The 25,325-nt window shown below is 38.8% G+C and overlaps 1 protein-coding gene across 2 annotated transcripts in view; it reads right to left on the minus strand.

Moving 5' to 3' along the window:
- LOC111324265 (endosome/lysosome-associated apoptosis and autophagy regulator family member 2) overlaps positions 1–25,215 on the minus strand; it is a 26,195-nt gene extending 980 nt beyond the window's left edge. The window contains exons 1-32 of one of the 2 annotated variants that reach the window (XM_088759431.1): positions 25,012–25,215; positions 24,721–24,844; positions 21,803–22,022; positions 21,017–21,095; positions 20,417–20,488; positions 19,611–19,700; positions 19,155–19,263; positions 18,385–18,454; positions 17,307–17,389; positions 15,809–15,897; positions 15,074–15,263; positions 13,901–14,005; positions 13,328–13,545; positions 12,685–12,752; positions 12,266–12,373; positions 11,358–11,444; positions 10,981–11,048; positions 10,779–10,848; positions 10,527–10,613; positions 7,637–7,775; positions 6,344–6,423; positions 5,904–5,986; positions 5,733–5,784; positions 5,073–5,142; positions 4,100–4,152; positions 3,902–3,983; positions 3,427–3,467; positions 3,259–3,352; positions 2,755–2,831; positions 2,404–2,515; positions 1,369–1,449; positions 1–935 (exon numbers count right to left, since the gene is read on the minus strand). The exon at positions 1–935 is cut by the window's left edge and continues 980 nt beyond it. In XM_088759431.1, coding sequence (XP_088615557.1) covers positions 846–935; positions 1,369–1,449; positions 2,404–2,515; positions 2,755–2,831; positions 3,259–3,352; positions 3,427–3,467; positions 3,902–3,983; positions 4,100–4,152; positions 5,073–5,142; positions 5,733–5,784; positions 5,904–5,986; positions 6,344–6,423; positions 7,637–7,775; positions 10,527–10,613; positions 10,779–10,848; positions 10,981–11,048; positions 11,358–11,444; positions 12,266–12,373; positions 12,685–12,752; positions 13,328–13,545; positions 13,901–14,005; positions 15,074–15,263; positions 15,809–15,897; positions 17,307–17,389; positions 18,385–18,454; positions 19,155–19,263; positions 19,611–19,700; positions 20,417–20,488; positions 21,017–21,095; positions 21,803–22,022; positions 24,721–24,844; positions 25,012–25,080 — 3,060 coding nt within the window. In that variant the 5' untranslated portion in view covers positions 25,081–25,215 and the 3' untranslated portion in view covers positions 1–845. Of the gene's footprint in view, positions 939–1,368; positions 1,450–2,403; positions 2,516–2,754; positions 2,832–3,258; positions 3,353–3,426; positions 3,468–3,901; positions 3,984–4,099; positions 4,153–5,072; positions 5,143–5,732; positions 5,785–5,903; positions 5,987–6,343; positions 6,424–7,636; positions 7,776–10,526; positions 10,614–10,778; positions 10,849–10,980; positions 11,049–11,357; positions 11,445–12,265; positions 12,374–12,684; positions 12,753–13,327; positions 13,546–13,900; positions 14,006–15,073; positions 15,264–15,808; positions 15,898–17,306; positions 17,390–18,384; positions 18,455–19,154; positions 19,264–19,610; positions 19,701–20,416; positions 20,489–21,016; positions 21,096–21,802; positions 22,023–24,720; positions 24,845–25,011 lie in introns of both variants that reach the window. The other variant, XM_088759430.1, reaches the window with a different exon arrangement.
- Positions 25,216–25,325: the final 110 nt, after the last annotated feature.

Below are 25,325 nucleotides of genomic sequence, written 5' to 3' on the forward strand. Positions count from 1 at the left end.
GAACCCACTTCACGAGACGACTGTGATGTAGTCTGGCCTGTTTACTGGGAATTGGGGGAAGGGGGTATCTGTTAGATTCGCCTTTATTGGTTGTAAAACAACTCGCAATTCAGCATTAATTGCTGCAAGTAGTTGTTCTGTTATCACTATCATAAATTCCCCTATCCAAAGAGCCAAAAATGGAAGGCGACCAAGTTCCCTTACTTGCATTGGGAGTTTTGAAGGAAAGAATGTCGGAAAGTGGGAAAGCGCATCGTCTCCCACGAAATTCATAACGCTATTCTCCATGAACAATGAAAACGTTTCTTTGAAGACTACAGGAAAACAGTACTTGTCACGAAAGCCACCTAAATAATTGCACTATTTTTTTTTTACCATAAGATCAAGGAAAAGTATCTATGAAGTTAGCTTAATAGACAGCAATTGTCTAGCTACTTGTCAACGCTGTGTGATATCTAATTGTGAAAGAATCTACGCCACAGTCAAAGAATCTTGAAAATTGGCCCGAATATCTAAAGATGGCGTTATTTGCAATTCTGGCGTGTCAATCTTCTCCATCTTAAGTCATCCCTGTTCCTTGTTGGTTTATTATCCGGCAGTTCTTTCAAGCTTTTTCTAACCTATCTAGCTAATATTTTGTTGCCTGCTTCAAGACAAAAGGTGGATTTTGCGCGGCGCAAAAACTGACTGAAAATACAGTGACATAGCTTCTTTTATTTATTATCCCTTCGACTCCTTGATTTGTATTAATGGTAGGGTAGCGGTGAAGACAAGAGGCCCAATTTTGTGATCATTGAATTTCATGTGATTGCTTAACAGCATGCCTTATGTGTCGTGTTTGATATTTACTGGAAGTCACCAGCGAGTGCGTCTTTTCCGGGCTCAAGGTGAACAGACTCAAAATATTCATCGTCATCGTCATCAAATGTAACCTTCTCCTAGGATAAAAACACATCACTAAGTACATTGTACAGAAACGGTATGTTAAGGTATGCAACTCAAGAAATTCTGGGGCCTGAGACTTTCTTGTTCCAGCTTAGTAGCACCGTGAAGGTCTCGGCCTCTTTCACCCAGTATCCCACGCTCGATATTAAGACGCGCGCCAAGAAAACTGGGTCTGAAGCGTGAGGAGGATGCTTGTTGATAACCTTCCCGGGAAAGTTTTTTTGAATAGTACACGTCGTCTATTGACCTGTTGCTGTTACAAAAAACTTTAAAACTATTACGGAAAAAAAAAAAATCGAAACGAAGGAAACGTCAAACGAAAGTCAGAGCAAGAACGGAAAAAAAACCTTCCTGTTCCGTGCTAATATTTTCCAGGAAATCTACTGGAGTAGAAGTGAGCGCATAAAAACAAAAAAATCCTACCTTCTTCTTTCCACCACTAGCCATGTCTTTTATTTTCTTTAGAATCTTCTTCCCGCGGTCCTTACCAACTTTAAAATGAACCTAGGTAAAGAAAAAAACAAACATTAATCAACACAAAGTTATTGTGAACAATATGAAGGCATGCTCTTTAAGTTACATCTCGCTTCGCGAGGTTTGATTGACATCATCGCCCGAACCTTTCCGTAGATTACAGACAACTCACGCGGAAATCACCCAGAGATACTTGCTTCGCACTTAAAGGCCCGTTTCCAGCCTTGATGCAACGCGCGCCGCGACCTATTTACTGAAAACCTCCTAAAATCGTTTTTCTCAAGAGCCATCCTAGACATATAGTCAATTGTTTTACGGTAAATACATTCGCTGCTCGTCATTTTACAGTTTCCATGCAGAATTTTGAATTTGGTCCGAATTTAATTGGAAATTGTACCCTTTGAAGTGGAAAGTTTCGAACAATACGTTAAATGAGGCCAGCTCTTACGAGATCTGTTCGCAAGATGAAAGCGCCTCCAATACACCTTTCACGGACAAAAGAACATCCATCTCAAATGAAACTGGATGCCACCGGCTTAGCCCTCTACTGCCCTTGAGAGCTACTTAGAGAGATTACAGTATTCAAGCAAAAAAATAATTTGCAACCCAGTGAGGTTACTGCTCTACAAAAGAATTGAAAAGCAACTCCAAAAAAGCAAATAACAGACCAATCAGGGGTGCTAATTAAACAAAATCGGCGGTTCAAAACAAAAACAAACGACAGTGTTGCATCAAGGTTCGAAGTGGGCCTTTAATAAATAAATAGACGGCATTCCATGACTGCATGTGCCCATTGATGTATAATTGTAGTCCGCCATTTGAAAACCCGGAGGGGTTTGGAGGAAGATTTACGGACTTCCACGACACTGTAACATAGTGCCTACGGCCTTCCAAGAAGGAAGACCTAGTAGGCACAAGAAGTTTACGAGGACACTCGAACATCATCCCAGAGTTCACGAAAGAAAGAAATCTAAGGCAATTTACCTCTTCTTCATCCTCCTCCTCGTCGTCGTCCACCACACATCTCTCCACCCCAGGCAGCTCACCCGAATTATCACCACTCTTATTCACCAACCGATGATACTTATATGTCAGCCTACCGCGAATAAAATGACAAACGTAAACAACACATACAATTCATGACATAAAATCCAATTGTGAATAACGTTGGTCCATGGTCGAACAAGGAGAAGCTGTGAGAGACTTGAGTCTGCCCAAAGAACATAAGACAACCACCAGACATGAGCTCGAATCCAGACCACTCAAGCCGAAAACTGAGCATACAAGGCCAAATGCATCAATACGCATTAACTAAGAGAATTTTGATTTACGTACTTTCGGTTATTGTACCACAGGCCAAACACTGCACAGATCATTAGCACAACAAGGGCAGCTACCACAGCAATCACAATCTGAACACAAAAAAAAAAAAAAAAAAAAAATGAGTAGCGATGGTATACGTAATAAGATCCCTAGCATTGATATGAGGAAGAAAAAAGACGTTTGCAAGAAGCCGCAAGAACGATTGCCTAACTAATCGATTAATGATTTACTTACTGTCTGTCTGTCCAGAAGACAGACGGAAGAACTGTAAGACAAGTTGACATACCAATTGAATGAATGTCTGAGTGACTGACTAGCCCACCGACTAACCGACCGACTGACTGTCTGACTGCAAACAAACTGACTGACCAACTGACCGACCGACTGACTGTCTGCAGACCAACTGACTGACTGATCAACTCGCCTACCGACTGACTGACTGATTAACTGACTGTCGCTCCGTTTGACTAACTAATAGTCTAACTCACTAACCGGCATAGTGACCTTTAACTATACCTTGAAATCCCTCATGGCTGAGCCAACTGACTGCTCAAAAATACTACATTTGCTTTCTATTTCTTCAGGCAGGGGAACTCCTCCTTGGCAAACTCTGAAATGATCAACAAAACCACACATCAGCGATGCATGATTGCTAAGCCTAGCGGAGCAAAACCGGCTTCTTACCTCGGTTCTTTCCACATATATGTAGTCTTCTTATTTCCACTCTAAAAGAAATATTTGTTCGTAAGATTGCGCACTCAAAATTGGTTTAATAAAACTGAGTGATTTAAAAACAAACCAGCTCTTGATCTTAAAAAGAGAAGCACCCGATCCCAGGAGTTCAGGCCGACTACTTTGCTCGCTAAAGTAGAATTGGATTTTTACTCGTGTGAGATAACCGCGCCCATATCGCGCCTGAACCGCGGCTACGGAAGTTTAGGAAAGAATATTCAACTCCACCCTCACACAAATCCCATCCACCCTCACACAAATCCCGTCCCCCCTCCACTCCCCTCCTCTCCCCCACCACACACCACCTCAAACCCTTGATATACCCCCACAAACCTTCTTTACTTTGCCCTCGATCGTATTACCACATATCTAGCAAGACGCTTTCAAGTAGACACTTGGGATAATAACATACGAAGTTCAAACCTACCTCACACGAGGAAGTTACTTTGCGGTAATCAAATTCCGAACAGGTTGGACACGCATGAGGTGTGCGCCACAAGATCTCAAACCTATGAATGAGAGCGAAAATCGTTAAACACAGTAATACTATTGCACTCGTCAAACATTACTAGCAGTCCAAAGACTGTTGATGGGATTCTTATCCTAGTTGTAGTATATGACTTACCGGCAGCCATCACAGGTACCATCCGGGCAAGTAGAGGGCAACTCAAACACACCCTACAATGAAATCAAAGGTTTGAACAAAATACCCATTGAAGGGGGAGGGGTGTCGGTTTACCTTAATACATACGTCAATAAATATATCTTATTAACCAAGCGCGAGGGCCGTACTGGGAGAATATCGGCCCGAGGTCTTGACAGTACGGACCAAGCGCAGCGAGGTCCGTACAAAAAAAGACCGAGGGCCGATATTCTTTCAGTACGGTCCCGAGCAAGCTTGGTTAATAAGAGATTTCTAATACGACTGAAGTTCAAAGGGACACAAGTGCGGTATCATTCGGGACCATTCGGGACAGTGCCCGGTCCAATACTTAGAGAATATTGGACCGGCAATAGAGCATTTTGATTGGTTGATTTTAGTTATTGGCCCTCTGACTGCCCGAGTCGTGTAATAAATAATTGTACACTTCCCTACGCAATCCTGCAAAATCCCACAATACACATAGCACTGTATACACTTGTTCCGCAAAACGGCGATATCTCAAATGTGTTAACAATGAACTATGAGACCCAACGGCTTTGTGGGTCAGATGTACATGATAGCCACCATCGATATCCACGCTTTTCCCGAAAGAAAGGAATCGTCATGGAAAAAAAAAAATCCATTATCCCTGAGGATGTAAGAAAGCGAACATTTCCCATAAGGCCGTTGGGTCGGCATCGATCAGAAGGTGTCAAAAGTTTTGGCAATCGACTGTGTACTGTACCAGTCACGAGTAAATGAACTCGGTCCTCGAATGCTCGTTACTAGATGTTTGAAGCTTCCAAGAAATAAGTGGGTTTCGAGATTCAAGGGACGTCAAGATCTTTTCAATATCATTAGACCTCTCTTTGGACACAACTCCACTAAAAGAAAATACCACTCGAGAGAAACACCAGAAATTGGTCTCAGTTGAGAGAAAGTCCTACAGACGTACCTGTCCTACTTTAGGGTCACACAGCACTGTTGTCCAAACTGACCGGCCATTAGGGCACGCTTGAGTGGGTCTGAAAATACGTACATTCAAAAAGCTATGTCACAACATGTCCATTTTGAGAAATTGAACCTCAGTTTTACAGGTTCTTCGCCAGCAATCTGTTGATATCTTCTCCATCCTAAGCCAAACTTTCCCCTTTTAATTCAAAATTACCTTTTTGTGCTATATTCTACTTTGGCAAACTAATATTTTGTAGATTCCTTCTAGGTGATGGCAGTTTAATTAACAAGAGGATAAGCCTTGTCTCAAGGTATCAAATTATCATTTCACATTGTAACAACAGTCACAACTTAGAAGGAGATTTCAATTAAAGTTGCTGCATTCATTGAAAGACTTATAGCAAAGATTAACATCTGGTTGATAACTGTGTTTCAGTTTTGGCAAAAAAAAAAAAAAAAATACAGCAAGAAACCATGCTTTGACTTCCACTGTTTTACAAATTGCACTCTCAGTTGAAAGAAAAAGGTAGAAACTCCAAATTTCGTTAACTTCCCTGCTATTGTTTATCAATATCGTATGATCTTGTAAACAGTTAAAAACCTGCGACTGTTCATGAAACAGTAATAGACTATGAAAACAAACGAGGACTAAATAACTTACTTGTCACCGTGGAACTTGAATAAGAAAAAGATGGACGTGTTTGTTACTGGACCTGGAACATCACAAAAACATCAAATGTACAAAATTTATTGCTGTTCCTTTCAAATTCACTGTCATTGATATTAGTCTACACTAACAGAATTATCAAGAATACTCGCTGAGTAGTTTTACCTGTTTTTCCAGCGAATACCGAGGCTTCGTTGGTCTTATTGTCGGCAATGTCTTCAAAAATACCTTCAAGGCGGTCTGCAACACTGTAATACAAGAACAGAACCAAAGTAACGAATTTAATTTTTTTTTTGTGGAAGAATAATAAAAGTAAAATTCCTCCCTTTTTGAGTCAGTCTACACTGAGATGTCATGGTGTTGATGCTTTTAGCTTTGATACGAGTGGGGGGAAGGGGGAGGGGAAGGGAGGAAGAGGGAGGGGAAGGGGGGAAGGGATTTGTGTGAGGGTGGAGTTGAATATTCTTTCCTAAAGTTCTAATGAGTCAAATCCTTTATTTTCCATAGTTAACAAATCAGCAACCGACGGCATGGGCTACTGCAATGCCAACGTTTAAAACCAGCGTTGTATTCTTTGTAAAAAGATGTACTAATAATTCACTCACCTTAATGTTTGTGTGGTCATCACAACTGGGTCAGGAACAACGGTCATGCGGCAAACAGGTGAAGTCAAATTATAGGCATCCTGTCAAGATTAATTAAAAAAAAAAGGATTGTCAGCAGGTTCCCAACCATTTGACCCACTCTCAGAGTAGCATCTAATTTCTCCTTACAATATCCCGCCTTTATTACATCCATTTTGAAATCACTGGTGGTCCCTGTAATCTGATTGGTTCCAATTGGTACGATTTATTCACGAATCGCACCATTTTTTGCTCCAAATCGCATCATTTTACGCTTGACTGAGTTTTTGACACATGATGTCAAAGTCTTTCTTTTGAAAGTCTTTCTGATCGAGCTTATGAATCGTGACGTTTATGAATTGATAAATAGTTCCTATCTATCGTGTACATTTATCTATCGTGTACATTTATCTATTGTGTAGTTGGCGCCTAGTTTTAAAGTCAATTTCTTGTGATTATTTTTACTTTCTAGCTTTATCAAATTTTTGTAAACAGCGCCTTTGAATCTTGTAGAAAAGGCGCTATATAAATGGATTATTATTATTATTATTATTATCATTATTATTATTAAAATAAGACGTAAAAGCGTTTCCGGTTCCGCTTTTTATTTAAAAACCGGCTCAGTACTGCATCCATAAACTATTTAAATTGACCAAGTCGTGTATTTGGGCGATTTCAAAATGGATCTAATAAAGTGAAAATTGAACCTCGTGTCGTGCAATTTTGGTCTGAAATCATACTTGTGATTCGAAATCACGCGTATGATTTTAGAACAAATTGCACTCCACTCAGTTCAATTACCATTATTAATTAAACATTAAGGTCAGGGGAATAAAGGAAATGATCACCAGCTAATGAAGCTCTTGATTGTTAAACAAATTCTCCTTATAAGCACCTTAGGAAATGTATAGAGAACAGTATGGAGAGTAAGCTTACTGACGTTCGGGTGTTAAGGGTTACGGTTGGCACCAAGTCGCTATAACACTCTACAGAGATAGATCACTGGTAAGTACTTTGTGTGACACGACCATCTACTTGAAAAAATTCTTGTAACAGAACCTTGTCTCCGAAACTAGTTGTAAAATTCAAGTCAGCGAGATAAAACGAATTACTTTGACTTGTTTAGAAAGCACTTGAGACAGAAGTTCCTTGGAGGGACATGTTGTACAGCATCTTGCCAAGAGGATTCTGACTAGATCGAGAACCAAATTCTCCTAGCTACTTCATAAGAAATGTATAGGAGAACTAAGAATCCGATGTTGGGATGACACTCACCGATTTGCCAGTGGAAAGGCTGATATTATTGTGACATTTTGCCATTTTGTAGGGATGTCCACACAAACTCATGTTGAAGAGGTGGTAATAACGGAAGCCACGTCTGGTGAATGAGGGACCAGTGGCAATGCTGTGAGTTCTACGAATAAAGGAAAAGAGAATTAATGTCTACAAAACCACCTCGTATTATTTCAGCTGGTTCACAGGTACTTATGTGGAAACGATAACAAACGGAACCACATTAACTCTAAATTAAAAACGACCTGATCCAAGTCATCCATTACTGTTGCAGCTTGTCCTAGCTTCTGTAGCGTGAAGCAACAACAACAACAACAACAACAAAACTTTATTCTTATTCTGATTACAGACTTACATAATTGAAAATTCTTATTACAAAAATACATGATTAAAATGGTTTGCCCCGCAAATAGCTAAGAAGCTAGTCGTGGCGGGGCAAAACAAGAACGTGATTAAAATAACAAATTATGGAAGAATAATAATAAACAAGGCAAACCTATGTTAACAGAGAAAAACCTTGCAGATTGCAACTAGAGATAAATAAAACACAGAAGTTGGGAGATCAAATTAACACAGCACTTACGGACGAACAATGTATAAAGACAAGGAGTTGTAAAAGGAAAACAGACGTAAAATGGGACCTTCAGCACGCGCTTCTACGATCCTACTTTTTTAATAATCATAGGGATTTCAATCTACTCATCCTCCTTTACTAATATATCAAGAAACAATTTGCGGAGAGTTTTTTTGAAAGCTTTCTTTGGGAGATTGGTTATGTAGCTTGGTATCCCATTCCACAGTTTAACTCCGAGCCGAGAAAAAAAATTGTTTTGCATTTCAAGTCTAGAATATTTAACATAAAACTTGCCAGACGTAGAAGATCATTTATTGTATGAGTGGATATTAGACGCTTTCTGAAATAAATTTAACATGTTTGCTGGGGCTTTACCATTATCGATGTCGTGCATTAAGGTTGATACGGACTCATAGTAAAGAAAAGTTATTGGAAGCACGTTAGCTTCGAAAAAAAGACGAATTGCATGGTCATGCCATTCGGCAAAGTATAATAAACGAAGCACTCTTTTCTGAAGAATTAGTATTTTGTTAAGATAAGTCTTGCATGCCTCACCCCAGGCAGCAAGACCATAAGTTAAATAAGGATGAATTAATGACCAACAGATGTTCAGTAGTACAAGTCGGGGTACAAAATGGTGTAACTTTGCAATTAACCCGATAGTCTAACTAATTTTTGTTACAATGGAATCAATACGTATGATGGACGATCCTCGCAGTAGATAGCGCTATTTGAGCAATAGCGAAATTCAGACCTGAAAAAAAAATCAGGCCTGTACGGGACTCGAACCACTGACCTCTGCGATACTAGTGCAGCGCTCTAACCAATTGAGCTAACAAGCCAACTGAGAGCAGGCCGTTAAGTTGATTCGTAATGAACCCGTGAAAGTGATAAATGAGATAGAATAAATATATGAAAATCATATATTTTGAACTGCGGTATTTGATACGTATCAAATACCGTATCAAATACCGCAGTTCAAAATATATGATTTTCATATATTTATTCTATCTCATTTATCACTTTCACGGGTTCATTACGAATCAACTTAACGGCCTGCTCTCAGTTGGCTTGTTAGCTCAATTGGTTAGAGCGCTGCACTAGTATCGCAGAGGTCAGTGGTTCGAGTCCCGTACAGGCCTGATTTTTTTCAGGTCTGAATTTCGCTATTGCTCAAATAGCGCTATCTACTGCGAGGATCGTCCATCATACGTATCAAATACCGCAGTTCAAAATATATGATTTTCATATATTTATTCTATCTCAATGGAATCAATGTGATATTCCATGAAAGATTCTGATCAATAAGTACGCCCAGGTATTTTATGTAGACTTTAGACTCGAGACAAGTATATTTATTCTTATCATTATCAAACATGTAAAGTTTTGGTTGATAAGCAAGTCGCTTTTGATAGGGATGAAAAATTACAAGCGAACAGGATCATTACTATCCCTTTCCCCCAGTCCCACCCCCCTCCCCCGGGACTAACCTTTCAAAGGAGCTAACCTTTCAAAGGTACCCATCCCCTCCAAATCATTCCATCAGATTTCCCTGAAAGTTTCTGGCACTCACTAACGCTCAGAGCCCAATTTATTGAAGGCCAATCAAAAAAGAGAAGACCCACGATTATATTTGATTGCAGGTTTCTTTATTCCTTTGTTCAAAAGCCTTTTTGGGATAACTTCCTCTATTCTTTTTAGAACATCCAACGATCAAATTGTAGACAATAAAAATTATACTGAATTTTCTTTTATGACTTTCAGATCTGACATCCAACTTCACCCTAACCCTGGGTTATCTTTTCCCACATTCGAACAACCCAGCCCTTGGGAAAAGGAGGGGGGGATGGGTGGGTGGGTGAGGGAGTGGGAGAGAAGATACTGTGAGAAGAAAAGATTCTTGTCCAAGAACACAACACAATGGTCCAGCTAGGATTGACACTAGACCTCCCCCCCCCCCCGCCTCTAACTATGTTTAACACCATCACAGTTACACCACCCTCACTCCTTACCACTGCCGAATGAAATAAATTCTGTCAAAAATGCATATTTGACCATTCACATATTCGGGACACGCGATCATTTGTTTGTTTGTTTTTGGTAAGTGCCAGGCGCTACCTCCATGCGGAAGACTGGGACAAATAATAAAGGTTGTTGTTGTGAGCACATGGAAAATGTCTGAAGTATGTTGTAAACCAGGATCCTGATAGAATTTCCCACACCTAGAAATCTCCATATTCTTTACAAAGACAAAATAAATAACTCAGTAATAGTAGTTGGTATCTACAATGTACATACCCTTGGAGACCAGTAAAGTTGAATTGTCGCATATGCTTGATGGAGTTGAACAAACAGTTAGAATGACACGTGGTGGATCCCTTTTCACTGAAAATGAAAAACAAAACGAAACACAACCAAAATGAGGTTCAATTCTAACTCAAAGCAACCTGAAGGTTCCTGTTCTTTCTAGATCCTCCCTGACCCCTTAGCTACCCCATTGTTTTAATGATTTATGACCGAAAGGAAAAAGAAGTAGTTAACCTTCAGTACCTGGTTAGTCCTGGTCCACATTTGACACAAGCTTCTGATCCATATAGGTTACTTGTGTTCAAATAGGTGCCTGTTGACAAAAAGGAAGGCATCTAAGTGAAAAGTTCCAGCCCCTTTTCCACCTCAGAAGCACAATTACAAATAAATTGACAAAGCCAAAGAAACAAGTCATTCTTTTCCACATATGAAAAAATTAAAATACCTTTAGGGCATGGCACACACTTTTGCTTCTTAGTATCCACATAGTTACCCTTCGGACAGCTAATACATCTGGAAAAAAGAGAACAAGGACAAAACTAAATAAATCAGTCATAATATTGAAGCACATTACAGGATTGAGTGTTCTTTATTGATGACAACCTGCCCATTGCCTTTTAAAAATTACCCTTGAACTACTCTAGTAGTAAAAACTTAGCCTACCCAACCCTCATGCATAATTACCCTTGTAGTAAAAACCTCATATTTCTAAAACATTTGGCTATGAATTGACAGATCAAATGCCACACTTATGAATTTGAGTACAACAGTCTGCAGTTAACATTCTTGTCCCAGTTTACAGTGAAAAAAGCCACTACATACCCACTCTCTGAAGATACTGGGCATGATCGGCAATGATCGGCACCTCCATCAATGGTGTTGTTGATAGAAATGGAGTAAATCTTCACTCTGGAAGACAAGGTATAAATAAATTGGGTTAAGAAATCTTACAACAATGACGTGGCTTGAGAACTAGTTACAATTTTGATAACTAGTCCCATATGAAGGTAGTAAAGGCCTTACTAACCCTCAAGTTCTTTGTGGCTCCATGATAGTACATTGCAGAGCAAAACGTATTTAAGGTTTGAGGTTTGATTCCTTTCAGGAACTCAAGATATTTTTTCTTTTCCCTTGCAATTGTGATGAGACAAAAAATAACTCTCGCTACTGAGAAAATTAATTGCTGATCAAAAACTATATTAAGTCAATAAAGACCAGGACACTATGGGGGGGGGGGGGGGGAGGGCAGGGAAGAGATGATCCTTCCAACAAAGATTTAAATGATTTATAAGGTCTGAATTTTGATTCCTCATAGGAAACCAAACTCATAACTTTTTCCTGCACTTGAGACACAATACATCAAAAACAACTCTCTCTGTCGGGAAAAGTAATTGCTAATCAAAAACTATACTACGTTATAATAAAGGGCAGGACACTAAGAGGCAGATCCTTAGGACAAAGATTTAAACTATATAATGTTGATTCCTTGTAGGACTTTGCACTTTTTTTTCTCTTTTTCCTGTGTTGGCAAGGGCAGATCACTGGGACAAAGATTCAAAACAGTTTAAATTTGAGCCAACCGAGGCAGAAACAAAGATTTTGAAAAAAAGAAAAAAATTCTCCACAATATTTATTCAAATCATGACTGTGTCCAATCCCAACAATATGTTGCCTTGTGTCTCCAGATCTACACACCTACAGGTACATAATTTACCAATAAAGAAACATACCGATCATTGTCATAGTTATAAGACAGTTCATCATCACTAAATGAGTAGGAACTCTGTTTTTGAAATGTCCAGATAAACTGAGTTTCCCTGTGAGAGGTAATCATGTATCTGAAAAAATGATAAGGAAATAAAACCTATTAGCTTTGAAGTGATCATACAGTTGTTTTAAAGTGGAATTATTTACTAACCCATACACTCCAAAGATCTGATTGTTAATTCTCCCCTCTAGCTGCGTTACACTTCCTTGTAGATTAGTTACTTTGAATATTCTCATTACCCGTTACCTGGTTAATGTATGGATGTAACAGGGAGAGATTACATATTCTAATCACTTTTGGGAGTGTATCAATGGAAACAGTCACCATAATCCTTCCAGAGTAAAAATCAAAATAACCAAACTTAAAATTCCTTTTTGTTACCTGTACTTAATTTTCTTATTTGCCCCTGTCCATACTTCAATCACACTTGTCATTTTATAATGCGGCTTCTGGAGATTGCACGTGAAAGACAAAATGTAACAAGTAGGTCAATAAGATGAGTTCAAAATTTGCTAGTTATTTTATGATTACAATCATAACAGACAAAAATAACAATAATGGGACTTATAATTCTGGGAAATTAGCAGCGGTTTCCGGATCAAATTGGAATTTGACATTATGGCTTTTGTGGAGGAAAACCAGAGGACCAAGAGAATAAAACATCAAAGCAACAAGCAACCCCAACAAAAAGCAACCCCCAACTTAACCCACATGTAAGGCTACATTCAGGAATTAAACCTGGGCTGCAGTGGTGGAGGTGGCACTCTTGCCACTGGGCCATCCCAATCCCACTTCCCAGATGAGAGTCAGACAATTTTACTTTATTGTTTATCATCAATAGCATCACTATCATCTCCACTGACAAGACCAACTCAACATAACCATCATGGTCATCATCATAATTGCTGTCATCAAGCCATTCCAACTTCTCTAAAACAACAGCTACACCTCAAAGAAATAACACTTGGGAAAAATTGAAATTCAGGTAAAAGAGGAGTATTTAGACTTTTATGAACTTCATTACCTCTTTGAATTTAAAAGTACACTCTCCAGTACAGATCATTTCAAAGACAAACTCCACCATGCCAAACTGGCCCTGTACAGGATTTTTAAGACCCTCAGGACTTCCAAAGCCTTTCACAGGAAGTTTAAGTGACATGTAAACATCATCTGCTTGATTGATGCCACTGTCCAGGTAGTTTCCACGTGGTTGCCAGCCCTGTTTTGTGGTGCATCCACGATCTAATTAATGAAATAAGTAGTTGTTGGAAAAATAAGTACAGACAGGGCAGTAAAAGAGCCAGGGTAGGAAACTAGTAAGAACCATCACTCTCCCTGCCCGCCCCCCCCCCCCCACACACACACACACACACCCCGACACAGACTAAATAACAGTTCCTTGCACACAAGAACAACTCAACTTTTGATGTTTCCCAGAATTTAACTGTAAACATTGGCCACAAAAATGTTTTTAAGCAAAAATTGTCAAATGCACACGTAGGAACTTAACGATATTAAGTAAACATCTTTCAACAAACTACAACAGATCCGAACTAGGACTTGCATGTCATGCAAACCATACTTAATTGTCACACACCTGACATAGAGAAACAGGATGCACGTAAATGTTCTGGGACGCTATGCCACCATTTGAGGTGGTGTCCATAAACTGGCTCGGTGGACACTGGACACTTCTCGCAATCTAAGCAAGACATTAAGGATTTTGTTAGTAATGTATAGAAACTTGTGTGAGGAAAATGAATAACGGGGGTTTATTTCTATAGAAACTGTGGTGCTGTGTCAGAGAAAGTAACATGGTAATTTTGGTTTTTATCAACTGAATTGATAATGTAAATTGGCCACTGCAAGGAAAAGGTCAAAGTGATTTCTGCAATCTAAGGTTTATTACATGAACTGTACAAAAGATTCTGAAAGTAACGAGTCTTTCATTAAGGACAACTCCCACACCCAAAGGAGCTTATTCCCAGAAATCAGTAGGTTCTTCAGGAGTACTGTGCTCCTAGACAAGACATATTCCACCACATGTTACCCAAATCAAAGATCACCCCCCCTCCCCCCTTACAACCATCTGTGGATAGCAGTAATGAGAAAGCACAGGGTTGTATCCAAGAACACAACACAATGACCTGGCCAGGGCCTATTTTAGGCCTTTAGCTCCCAGAAGTGATTCAAATGCAACATCTCATACAATATCCATACACTATTTAGTAAACAGGTAATGAGAATACTCAAAGTTATCAGGTAGAAGTTATCTTGATCTAACACCAACTTGTTTACAGGGAAACGAGAAGGAGCTAGTGGGGAGAATTAACGATAGGATCTTGGGATAGGTAAAAGGGTAAAGCCTACTTAGGAGCCATGTGGCTCATCAGGCCAGCACTTAACTCCGGTTTCCGTAGCATGAAGACTAGGCGTAACTCTCCCCCCCCCCTCAATGGAATGCTAGCCCATCGCAGGGTTACCACTGGCATTAAATTCACCAGTACCCATTTAAACACCTGGGTGAAAAGAGGCACTGTGAGAGTAAAGTGTCTTGCCTAAGAACACAACACAATGTCCCCAGCCGGGGCTCAAAACCGGACCACTCGATCAGGCACTGAGCGCACCAACCATGAGGCCACCGTGCCTCCACACAGGATCTTGAGAGCTCAAAGGTTAATCTGGACCTTTTAGTTCACAGTTTGGCACACTAACCATTAATTTAATGCATCAGCCAACCTGAGAAGCTCTACTGTACAACAGATCTCACCTGCTTTGCCATCACTGAATTGATTGGCAGGACAAAAAACACAAGAACTGCCTGCACCTGTGCCATTAAGATGCATTCCAGGGTTACAAGGAGGACAATCTTCCTTTGCCCCAGATGCAGGCAGCTTCTTGGCTCCATCCACATCATCTCTGCAGATCTTTGGTTCTATCCACATATACTTAACTTGTGTCTGAGAGAAAGGTGGGTTAAAGAATATTTGATTAACATTTTTTTAACCATAAACCATGTTCCATCCAGCCATCTCTGATTACACGATAATAACATAAAAATAAATATTTTCTAAGAAATAGTTATATGGTATTTAAAATCACCAAATATATTTACAAAAGTTTGATCAAAACCCTAAAAATCGAAAAACACGTTAAAATGTCCATCAGAAGCTAAGAAAAACACACCTCGTCTACATTTACTTCTCGAGCTTTTCAATAATAATAGAGATAATAATAATAATAATAATAAAAATGATTATAGTGATAACAATGATAACAGTAATTTTACATGTAAGTCTCTTGACAAAGGAAATGCAAAGTCTTCAAAAGTTCAACGCAACAGAATAAGAAAAATTTACTATAAAAATAATAAAAATAATCTATAACTGACGAGTTTAAGGAAGTCTTGCTTGACCCTTCTATATTATAGAAGGGTATAGATGTTATATGGTATAGATTAAATGGATAAAAAGAATTCAGCTGCCATAAATTAACACACACATACCTTGCGTTCATCATCACATGCTGTGCGAATTTCATAATAGTCTTGTTCTGTGCATGGCTTCCTTAGGGTGCAATTCCTTGCCCCACGAGCTTTTGAAAAATGTCAGAGAATTTTGCTTTCAGTTGGTGTAAATAATATATCTTTTTCCAAGAACACAATACATACAATTAATTAATGATCAAATTTATGTTTTGGAATTGATCATAAAAATTTATTTGATTCATGATTACATTTAATTCACTGCACACAAATCACTTGAATGGTTAGAGAGTAACATTCCAAATTTCAATACATTCAACATAGGTTATAAAATGATGAAAACAAGTAACAAATAATCATATCATCTATTGCTTATTTTATATAATAATGACAATAATAATAATAATAATAATAATAGTAATAATAATAAAAATTGACACACCAAATTGAGAAGTTATGGGATGAGATCAGAAACCAACGGTGGCAAGGGCGTCTAGTGACTACTAGGCTGGAGGATGAGAGTTTGAGTGCCGATGGGTGTTTCTGGTGGCTCACAGAGTGGAAGAACCGCCCATCACACACAATTGCTGGACTCGTCGAGCCATACGAGCAGCTATTGCCAACACAAGTATACACGAGTCAGAAGACCCACACAAGAGGAGAAGGCGAGGTGAGTTGCAGATTATGTGGGCAAGGCTCCAGAGAGTGTGGCACATATCTTGTCAGGATGTAGTGCACTGGCCCAGAGAAAGTATCTCTCTAGACATGACGCAGCACTGAAGGTACTGTTTTACGAACTGTTGTATGATGAGGGATTTATAGATGAGATACCACCCTGGTACTCACCCGACAAGCCAAAGCCCGTGTATGAGTCAGAGAATGTTAAAGCTTATTGGGATGTCCCTATATATGCTGATCAACAAGAGGTCAGATGCAATAGGGTGGATGCACACATTGTAAATCATATGTGCAAGAGAGCTGTGACGCTGGAAATGAGCTGCCTGTGGGTTAACAATCGGACAAGAAAGGATGAAGAGAAGACACTGAAGTACGGACCCCTTCGCTGGGAACTAAGGCAGCAGTTCCCAGGCTACGAGGTGAAGCAATATAACATCATTATGGATGCCCTCGGGGGGGGGGGGGGGTGGTCACGGGAGCTGGATGTCATGATGCGCGAGCTGGTGGGAGGCAGAAGCACAGACGTACTGCGAAAGATGCAGAGGGCAGTGCTCTTGGGCACGCTGAATATTGCCCGGACTTTCAAGGTGGCAGTTTGAATTCCTGTTAGAAGGAGGACCGTAGACACAACGGAAAAGCTTTTTAGGATTAGTTAATGTACATTTATTTTTTTAATCCATGGCTCACAGGTTACGGTTTTCGCATTGTGCTGCCTGATTAGAATGTAGCATTCAGTTGATTTCTCTGTGACATAATAATAAAAATAATAATAAAAATAATAATAAAAATAATAACAACAACAACAATATTGATATCAAAAAGACATGTATACAAGTCTTACCAGAGTACTCAGTGACCTCATTACATTTTGAGCACTCTGTAGCACCAGGGGAAGAAAAAGTATTCACAGGACACATTTTACAACTGAAACACAGATGAAATTAAAAATAAAATCAGCTTCAAAAGCTCATTAATAAATACCAGAAATTTTGATGTCACTACCAGTTAATTACATTTTGCCTTCACTACTCAACTGGACACACAAGAGTTGATATCTGGGCAGGTTGGCCAGCCAAGCCACCAATTATTTAATGCCAAATCAATATGCTAACAGAAGTCTATTACAATTGAAGTAAACTAAATGCACCAAAGCCGGACACGAAAACCCCTAAAAACCAGCAGGTGGAAAAAACTGGGAATGCGTACCCCCAACCAAGGCAGCAGTGCTACCCTTGGGGTTTTAGGGAATCCTATGAATGACATTTACACATAATTACTTAAGGTACTACGCAAGTACCGCTGTAAATTTATACAAAAGACGAAAACCAAAACGAAAAGCTACACACAGCCCTACTAATGACCTCAACTTACAAACCATGACCCCATAACTCCCTGCATACCTTGCAGCCACCCCCAGTCCTCTGATATGTGCCGGCAAAATATTAATTTATGCTAATTAGGATTACCACAAATTACATTTTGAAAGACACAAGTTGTAAACATCAACATTTGTTATTGACAGGAATATCAATTTTATTGACATAAAAATTATTTTTTTGAAACTTAAAGAGACAAAAAATGAATTTCTCCTTATTGCATAAATACATTTCAACCAGAAAGTTGGTTAAAAGTGAGAGGAATATCAATGATGGGGACACTGTTTGATTTAATACTAAATTCGCAGAGCTATAACGATGAGAAAAGAGACACAGAAGATAATTAGACCTTAGGTGTGAAGTTTTATTTTGTAAATGTTTGGGGTGATACCAAGGAATTTATAGTAGGTACACCAGTAAAAAATTATGTAAAATGGACTAAGCTAAGACTAATCCTGAAAGACATGTTTCTATAGCTCTGGTGTAGAGGTTATCATATATTCAAGCTGAGAAAACTATACTGGAACATAATTCTATATGTACCTTCCTTTGGCTTCCTCTTTGTTATAATACCCTGCTTCACATGGGGTGCACTCTGATGTGTAAGACACTCCTATCAACAACGACAACAACAACAATAACAACAATAAGATGAAACAACCTTGTAATGCTAGGATAACAGCTGAGCTATCAAGTCCATTTGCTGGCAAAGAGTGAGATTTTCAACTACATAGCCTTTGCCTGTAATGCTGCAGGCATTAGCTTCCTGAGGGAGGGGAGGGGTGTGGGGGAATGCTCCCTGGAAATTGTGAAAAAACATAAGGCAGCTAAGACATGCACTGCTTTATCCTGAGCAAGAGTTTCCATTGTTGGAAAGTACTTGAAGTACTCACAAAAGGGACAAGGAGTAAATTATGTTTAGAAGGATAACAAATTTTAAAGGTGTTACTTTTAAATCAGCAGTTTGCTACCTCAAAATTGTCAGTTTAAATCAGAATCCTTAAGCTTTTCACACTCAAGATCTCATTAGCAATTCTCCTTGCTGTCTGCCATACAATTCTTATGATGTTAGTTTGGAGAATTTGGTATTGGATCAACTGATGATCCCCTGCTTTTCTTTTTTTCCTTATTCTCATTACTTGTTTGCTTGATATTGTATTGATATTGTAAGGAGAAATTCTGTCTTGATTGCTCATGAGAGTTAAAGGTTTAATACAAATGTGACAAATAATACATGCAGTCTAAGTGTGAGAGTGTAAGATTGAATGTTTGTGACAGTAGAATAAAATATTGGATCAACATTCAGGTCAAACCTTGAATTTCAATGCTTCTGATGTAAACAGGTTCTCGTCTGTCGTGAGAACCATAACTGATTGCTGTAACTTGCCAAGTGATCACATTCCTTCCTGCTTTCAAAGCAATCTGTAAATTAGATGATACACAAAACATTTCTTTCAGAGGAATTTGTTGCATCCCTTGGAAACTTGTTAATGAATTTACTCTTCAGCGGTGGTTTACCTGCAGAAAATGTAGCTATACTATGAGTGGGAATATGGTAACATAAAAAAGAAATAAGTAGAATGAAAAGCCCTTGTCAGTGCGGTGGGCATTAAGAGCACCAACTTGAAAGGTAAATGTTTGCTCTAGAGTTTGGCAGCTTTCCGAACTGCCTGTGCAGACTGCCATATGTTGTTTAGAATTATTTGGGAGATCAATATTTGTTTTATACTAATTTTGAGCTCAGTCACAAGCACAGAAATAATGCTTACCTTGGTTGTTCCCCATTCGTTGTTAACAGTACGTGGAGGGAACGTATCCTCTTTATCCAGACTAGAAACTCTGCACTGATCATTTCTTACCTGAAAAAAAAAAATTGATGTTTATTTATTCTTTTATTTATTTGCAACATTTAGACATGCTGGCCAAGTTTTAAAGCTAGTTTAAATGGGGACCTGTATGAATAATAACAAGGCCAGACCACAACACTGTGGATAATGTAAATCAAATGTGAATCATTAAATATCAAATACATCAGGTGCATTAAAGATTCCTTGACTCTCTTTTGTGGTAAAAACCAGTAGGTACATAATTACAATATTTACTATCCAGTTGTGCTTCATAGAGTACAAATAATGCGCGGGATGAGTATAAATATCATGCGGGATTTGTACTCTAGAAATATCCACAAAATTCACCCGCACTGAAATAACAACTTGGTGTGTTGGATAATAAATCTCTTATTAGGCGTTTTGTTGTGTAGTATTGCTGAGTATTTTTACTCATCAATTGTATTTTGACTCGCTCTATGGGCTCGTCAAAATATGGCACAACTCGTAAAAATACTCAGCAATACTACACAACAACATGTCTAATAAGATATATTTATTATAAAGCTATGCAAGTGGCCCATCTTGCCAATTTGGAATTGCCCTATTTGATCCCTTACAAAAAAAGTTGCATGGAATGTTCCATAAAAATGCCAAAAAAGAACTACAGTTACTAACAATACTGACAGAGATTATTAGCCATTCTTCATTTTCAAAATCAAAATGGGGTGCTAAGAAACAATACTTACAAACACACGGAAAGCAGTGTGGATACCATCAGTGTGGTAATAATCAAATGATACATGACCGTCTCTTTCCAGCTGTATCCATAAAAAATGTAAAAAAATTGTTACAATGTGTCTAACAATAGTTCCCTAGATAAATACTTTGAAAAAAAAACCTGGAGTTGAAAGCAGGAAATACATTTTCTGAATTATTAAACTCATTGGCACTGATGAGCTTGGAGGAAGGTGCCTTAGCACTGTGGCAGTCGTGCTGACTGCCCACAGCAGGGAGGTTACCATGGCGACACATCCTTGGTCCCCCCCTGGCACCAGTCACACTGACAAGTCAGTGGAATTGTTTTATACTTACCTGCTCGTGGCCCGCCATAGAGGAGGGAGGGTGGGAGCACAAGAGGCAGCTCCGTTAGGATCCACAATGATCTCAAAATGTACTGAAAACCTCGTGACCCTGCAATTGCAAAGGGGGCACCCCACAGCATGTCCTCCGCTGACCATTGTGCCTTGATTTTTACCTTGGCTTAATTTCATTTAGCCTCATTTTTAACACAAGAAACAGAGGTAGAAGTTACACTTGAATAAACAAAAAGATTATTTGAAACTTACAGTGACGGCATACGTCAGATCTGAGGTACATTCATCTTCTGGTGACATGATACTGTCACCTGATGGTATCCACCCAGTCCTAAAAAGAAAAACAAACTAAGGTTCCCAAATGTGACTTGAAACAAGCAGGTTTTTTAAGAACAAAAACTGGCCGACAGTAAATGGTTTGAAACTAAGTATTATTTGATCATGGAGTCTGTCTGGGTAAAAGTAGTCCTGAAAGCAGTAAGTTTCCATAGAAATTGTACTGCTGTGTCAGCAGAGGGTATTAGAACCCACAGGCATTTGACAGTTGTCTGTACATAGTAAGGTGTGGAATTTGAGCCTTACTTGGCTGCAATGGAGAATTTGAACTGGAAGTGAAGTCTTTCCAGCAGAATGGATATGTTTAAGGTAAAAACTTCACTTTCATGTGTAGGTGGCTCAGAAGAAAAGGACTCCTAGGTCTAAGTTTCAAGGCTTGGTCAATGTGTAGAAATCACAGTTGCTGATTTAGTCTTTCCAAAAAAATTTGGGTGGGACATGTGAACACAATTTCTGCCCATTGGGTAGGAATTTAAACAAAAAAATTTTCAAAAGTTCAATGTCCAGGGGATTGATGGAAGTCGACATGAGAGGAATGATAAGCTGAAAGGGTGGCACAAATTTTCTAAACCAATCCCAAAGTAAAGCAAAGCAAAATTACTGCAATCTTGGATGACTTTGATATTTACTACTCTATGAAAATTGCCTTATATATCAACTTGCAAGGAGACCTACATATAAAAATTAAATTCATCTCCTTACTTTGAGCAGTTAGCTCCACTTTCTTCCTTGAAGTATTCATTGTCGTATCCATATTCTTGAAAATGCGCATCTTCCGTGCGACTCTCAAATCCAGTTGGAAGTTTATTCCAGTTGCTGAAGCGTACCCCTCCTCCAACACTGTATGTACCCATAGCACATGCTTTACACTCCAGGGTCTTACTTGTCACATCAACATAATGTCCTGGTTCACATGTGAAAGCTAAGGGAAGGAAAAAAGAGCTTTGACAGTAAGACACCAAGTCCAATACTTAGATCTTACTGCCTTCCTAGAAGGAAGGCACAGAAGGCACAAAAAGCTTCTTGGTTTGGACCTTCTTGGGCTATATATGTCACTTACTAAAGATGAAATCAAGAAGGTTGACAATGTGTAAAGCAGATCAACTTCAAAAGCTTATACCCAATGCCACCTACAATGTTAAGAAAATGTGCACCTGCTTCCAAACTTAAACAAGACTCTGCAAACCCTTGTTCCTTTGTAATTCAATCACTTTTCATTCCCTGGAGGCAATTACCATAGTTTCTCAGTTATAAGATGCACTCGGCTATCAGACACCCCAAACTTAACAACTTAGTCAAGCCAAGTTCCCAAACTGAAAATTATGTGAAAATATTTGTTTAGACACATCAAAAGGTTGAGAGTTAACAAAAGGTGTGATGGATCTGAGAAAGTTTAATGGTTGCTCTGGTGGTGAAAGCAAATAGCAAAAAACTCCCACCAAAAGTCATATTCAAATTAAGGTGTTTGACAGCTGAATATCAACACGCCACCAAGGATGCAAGTTTCAGTGCACAAGAAAGGCTGGATGGATGAATAAGGTAGCTTTTATCTCCACACTGTTTATTCAGAGAAGGAACTTTTCGAGTGAGCCACACAAACACAATTCTAGGAATTTAAACAAGATTCAAATGATTGTTTTGTTGTTAAGAACATGTGCAAATTTCCATTTGTTTGCTTTTCTGAGTGATTAGTGTTCTAAAAGCAGTAATTCCTTTTTAATTCATAGGAATACAGGGTTGGATTCTACACAATCTACACTACACCTCAGACCAAAAAGCTCTGCTTGTGTGGGATTTGTTTCATGGTCATTTGATGAAGAAACAGTTCGTTCAGAACCACCGCAACAGCTCTTTTCAGAGCCACCCCAGTTCTTTTCAGAACTACCAGATCTAAAAAAGTCAATGACTGACAATTAGTGTCCTTTTCTTGTCTTTTTACCTAGAAGTTCTGCTAAAATTGTGATCTTAAGATTCAGTTATGCAAAAATACTTCCAAGGCTATAAGACGCACCCCTTATTTCCACCCAAAGAGAGAATTTTCTTGGAAAAACTTTGTGCCTTATAGACCACTTTCATAAATGACTGCCGGATTAATATTCTTTTGTTTAAATTTAAATTAGCCTCTCTGGCCTCATTCTCCAGTACAAAATTCAAAAGAATACATTATCTCAAGTGAAGCCAGAAAGGCTAATTTGAATTTAAACAAAAGAATATTAATCCAGTAGCCATTTTTGAAAGTGGTCAATAACAGAGAAACTGATAGAAGATAGAATCTACCCTCAAAGTTTCCTTTCAAGAAAAGGCATGTTTGGAAATAGGTTATCAACAACCAAGTCCATCAAACACAAAGTACAAATCAAAGTTTTGGGTAAAAAAGCAATAAAAAAAATGAGCAGCCAGTTTTAATCCTCCTCCTCTGTTTCCTGCCCCATCTCCAGTCTTAAAGGCAGTAAAACTTATCACCTAGGATTTATGTAAACAAAGGATTCCCTTAACCTAAGAAAATGTTTTACTCTAAAATGACACAATGTGATGAGAAGAGTTTTATGAGGGACAAAGTCTGGTCTGCAGTTTGGAAAAAATGGAAATGAAGGCATAAATTAAAGCCACAGAAAAGTTGAATATTAGAAAAATTTGTATCAACAACTCTATTTGCTTCAGGCGGAAGGGGTCTATACTTTGTTATATACTGTTTAGCTTCCCCGTAAGGGCTTGCATCACAATGAAAGACCAGATTTTTAAGTAGGATTTCCTGTTGAGTATCTGATTTCTTCTCGACATTCTAAAAATCTTCCCGATGTCCAGCTTCTAGAAAGCAGTTTGATCTACAAATCATTAAAATACAGTTTACAGACCGTGACATTTTTAATTCCAATTAAAATGTAAAGCCTTGAAGAAACGATCCCCAAATAAACAAGGAATTATTGAAGTTTCAAATATTTTCTAGTCCGTGGTAAGTAGATATTGATATCTTACCGACAGGAAGCAGTCTTTATTTTAAAAATTTCACTACTCCTTAATATGGGGATCAAAACGTTTAGAAAGCGGCATTTAGATTTTACGACATACTTGATTTAATTTATGTAAAAATAATGCTGTTAGCGCGTATTTTCTCGCACAATAAGGGCTTTGCCAAGTTAATGTTTAAAAAAATACAGATAACAGGAGTGCAATCTTTCACTTTGTATGATTAAACATTCAGTTATTGTTTCCAGTTTAAAGGACTCACTTACGAAGGCAGAAAACTATTTCACACAATAAAAGAAAGGACGATGTATATTGTCGAGACGGGTGAGAATACGTAATCAGCAGAAGGTGAGCTTTGAAACGTTTTACGGTTTTCCGAGGTTGAACACATCCCGATCTGTAAGATAATCCAGGTCCTTTTCGTACGTGTACACATTGATTACCGGAGAGGCTGAAAAGAGGTGAAATGTCACAAAATGTTTTATCCCAGTTCACGAAAGCTTTGTTCACATTTGGAATACTTATTAATCGGAATGAATTAATGCTTGGTAGCGTAAAGATAACCCGGCAGGTTTCCATCGAGTTTTCACGCCATAAAAAGAGTAAACACAACGCTTCCTTTCTGTATCCTTCTAAAATAACGTCGTACTTACTACACTCCTTTTGCCGAACAGGCACTTCGCCTTCCACAGTACAAACTCCATCTTGTTTAGGAACGGCAACTCGCCATCTTCCTTCGGCCGAATCGCATTCAGTAAAATCATAGGTGATTTGATCCTACAAACAAAACGAATTACATAAGAAAATAGAAAGCGAAAAAGAAGAAATTCAATAATAATCGCTCGGACCGTCAAGTGTTAGGCAGAGAACCTGAAAGAGCTATGCTAAAGAACAATAATCCGGCATTATTAAAACAGGGCGCCGAATCCGCCAAGAAAGTTTACCTGCGTGCACGGAGTGCCATGCGAGTATAAAGGCAGAATAACAAGCAGCAACAAGTATCTGCTCTCCATCCTCCTAAAAAGCGAACTCTACTCACTCTAGAAAACTAAATTAATGCCAGGTACAAGGCGAATCTTCTCTTGAATTGCAGACGTAAAGAAAACTTCTCGTCGGGAGTGTGAGCTTTTGAAATTCAAATGAGGAATACTTCAAGGGTTCCTTGAATCCAGTCCTCCGCGGCGCTTCGAGGACGACATCGCTATGGTAACTATCATAAGCTCAAAGTCGAAAATTTCTAGTTGATATTATCTCAGCG

The sequence above is a fragment of the Stylophora pistillata genome, chromosome 5 (assembly GCF_964205215.1).
Source record: "Stylophora pistillata chromosome 5, jaStyPist1.2, whole genome shotgun sequence".
Lineage (NCBI taxonomy): Eukaryota > Metazoa > Cnidaria > Anthozoa > Scleractinia > Pocilloporidae > Stylophora > Stylophora pistillata.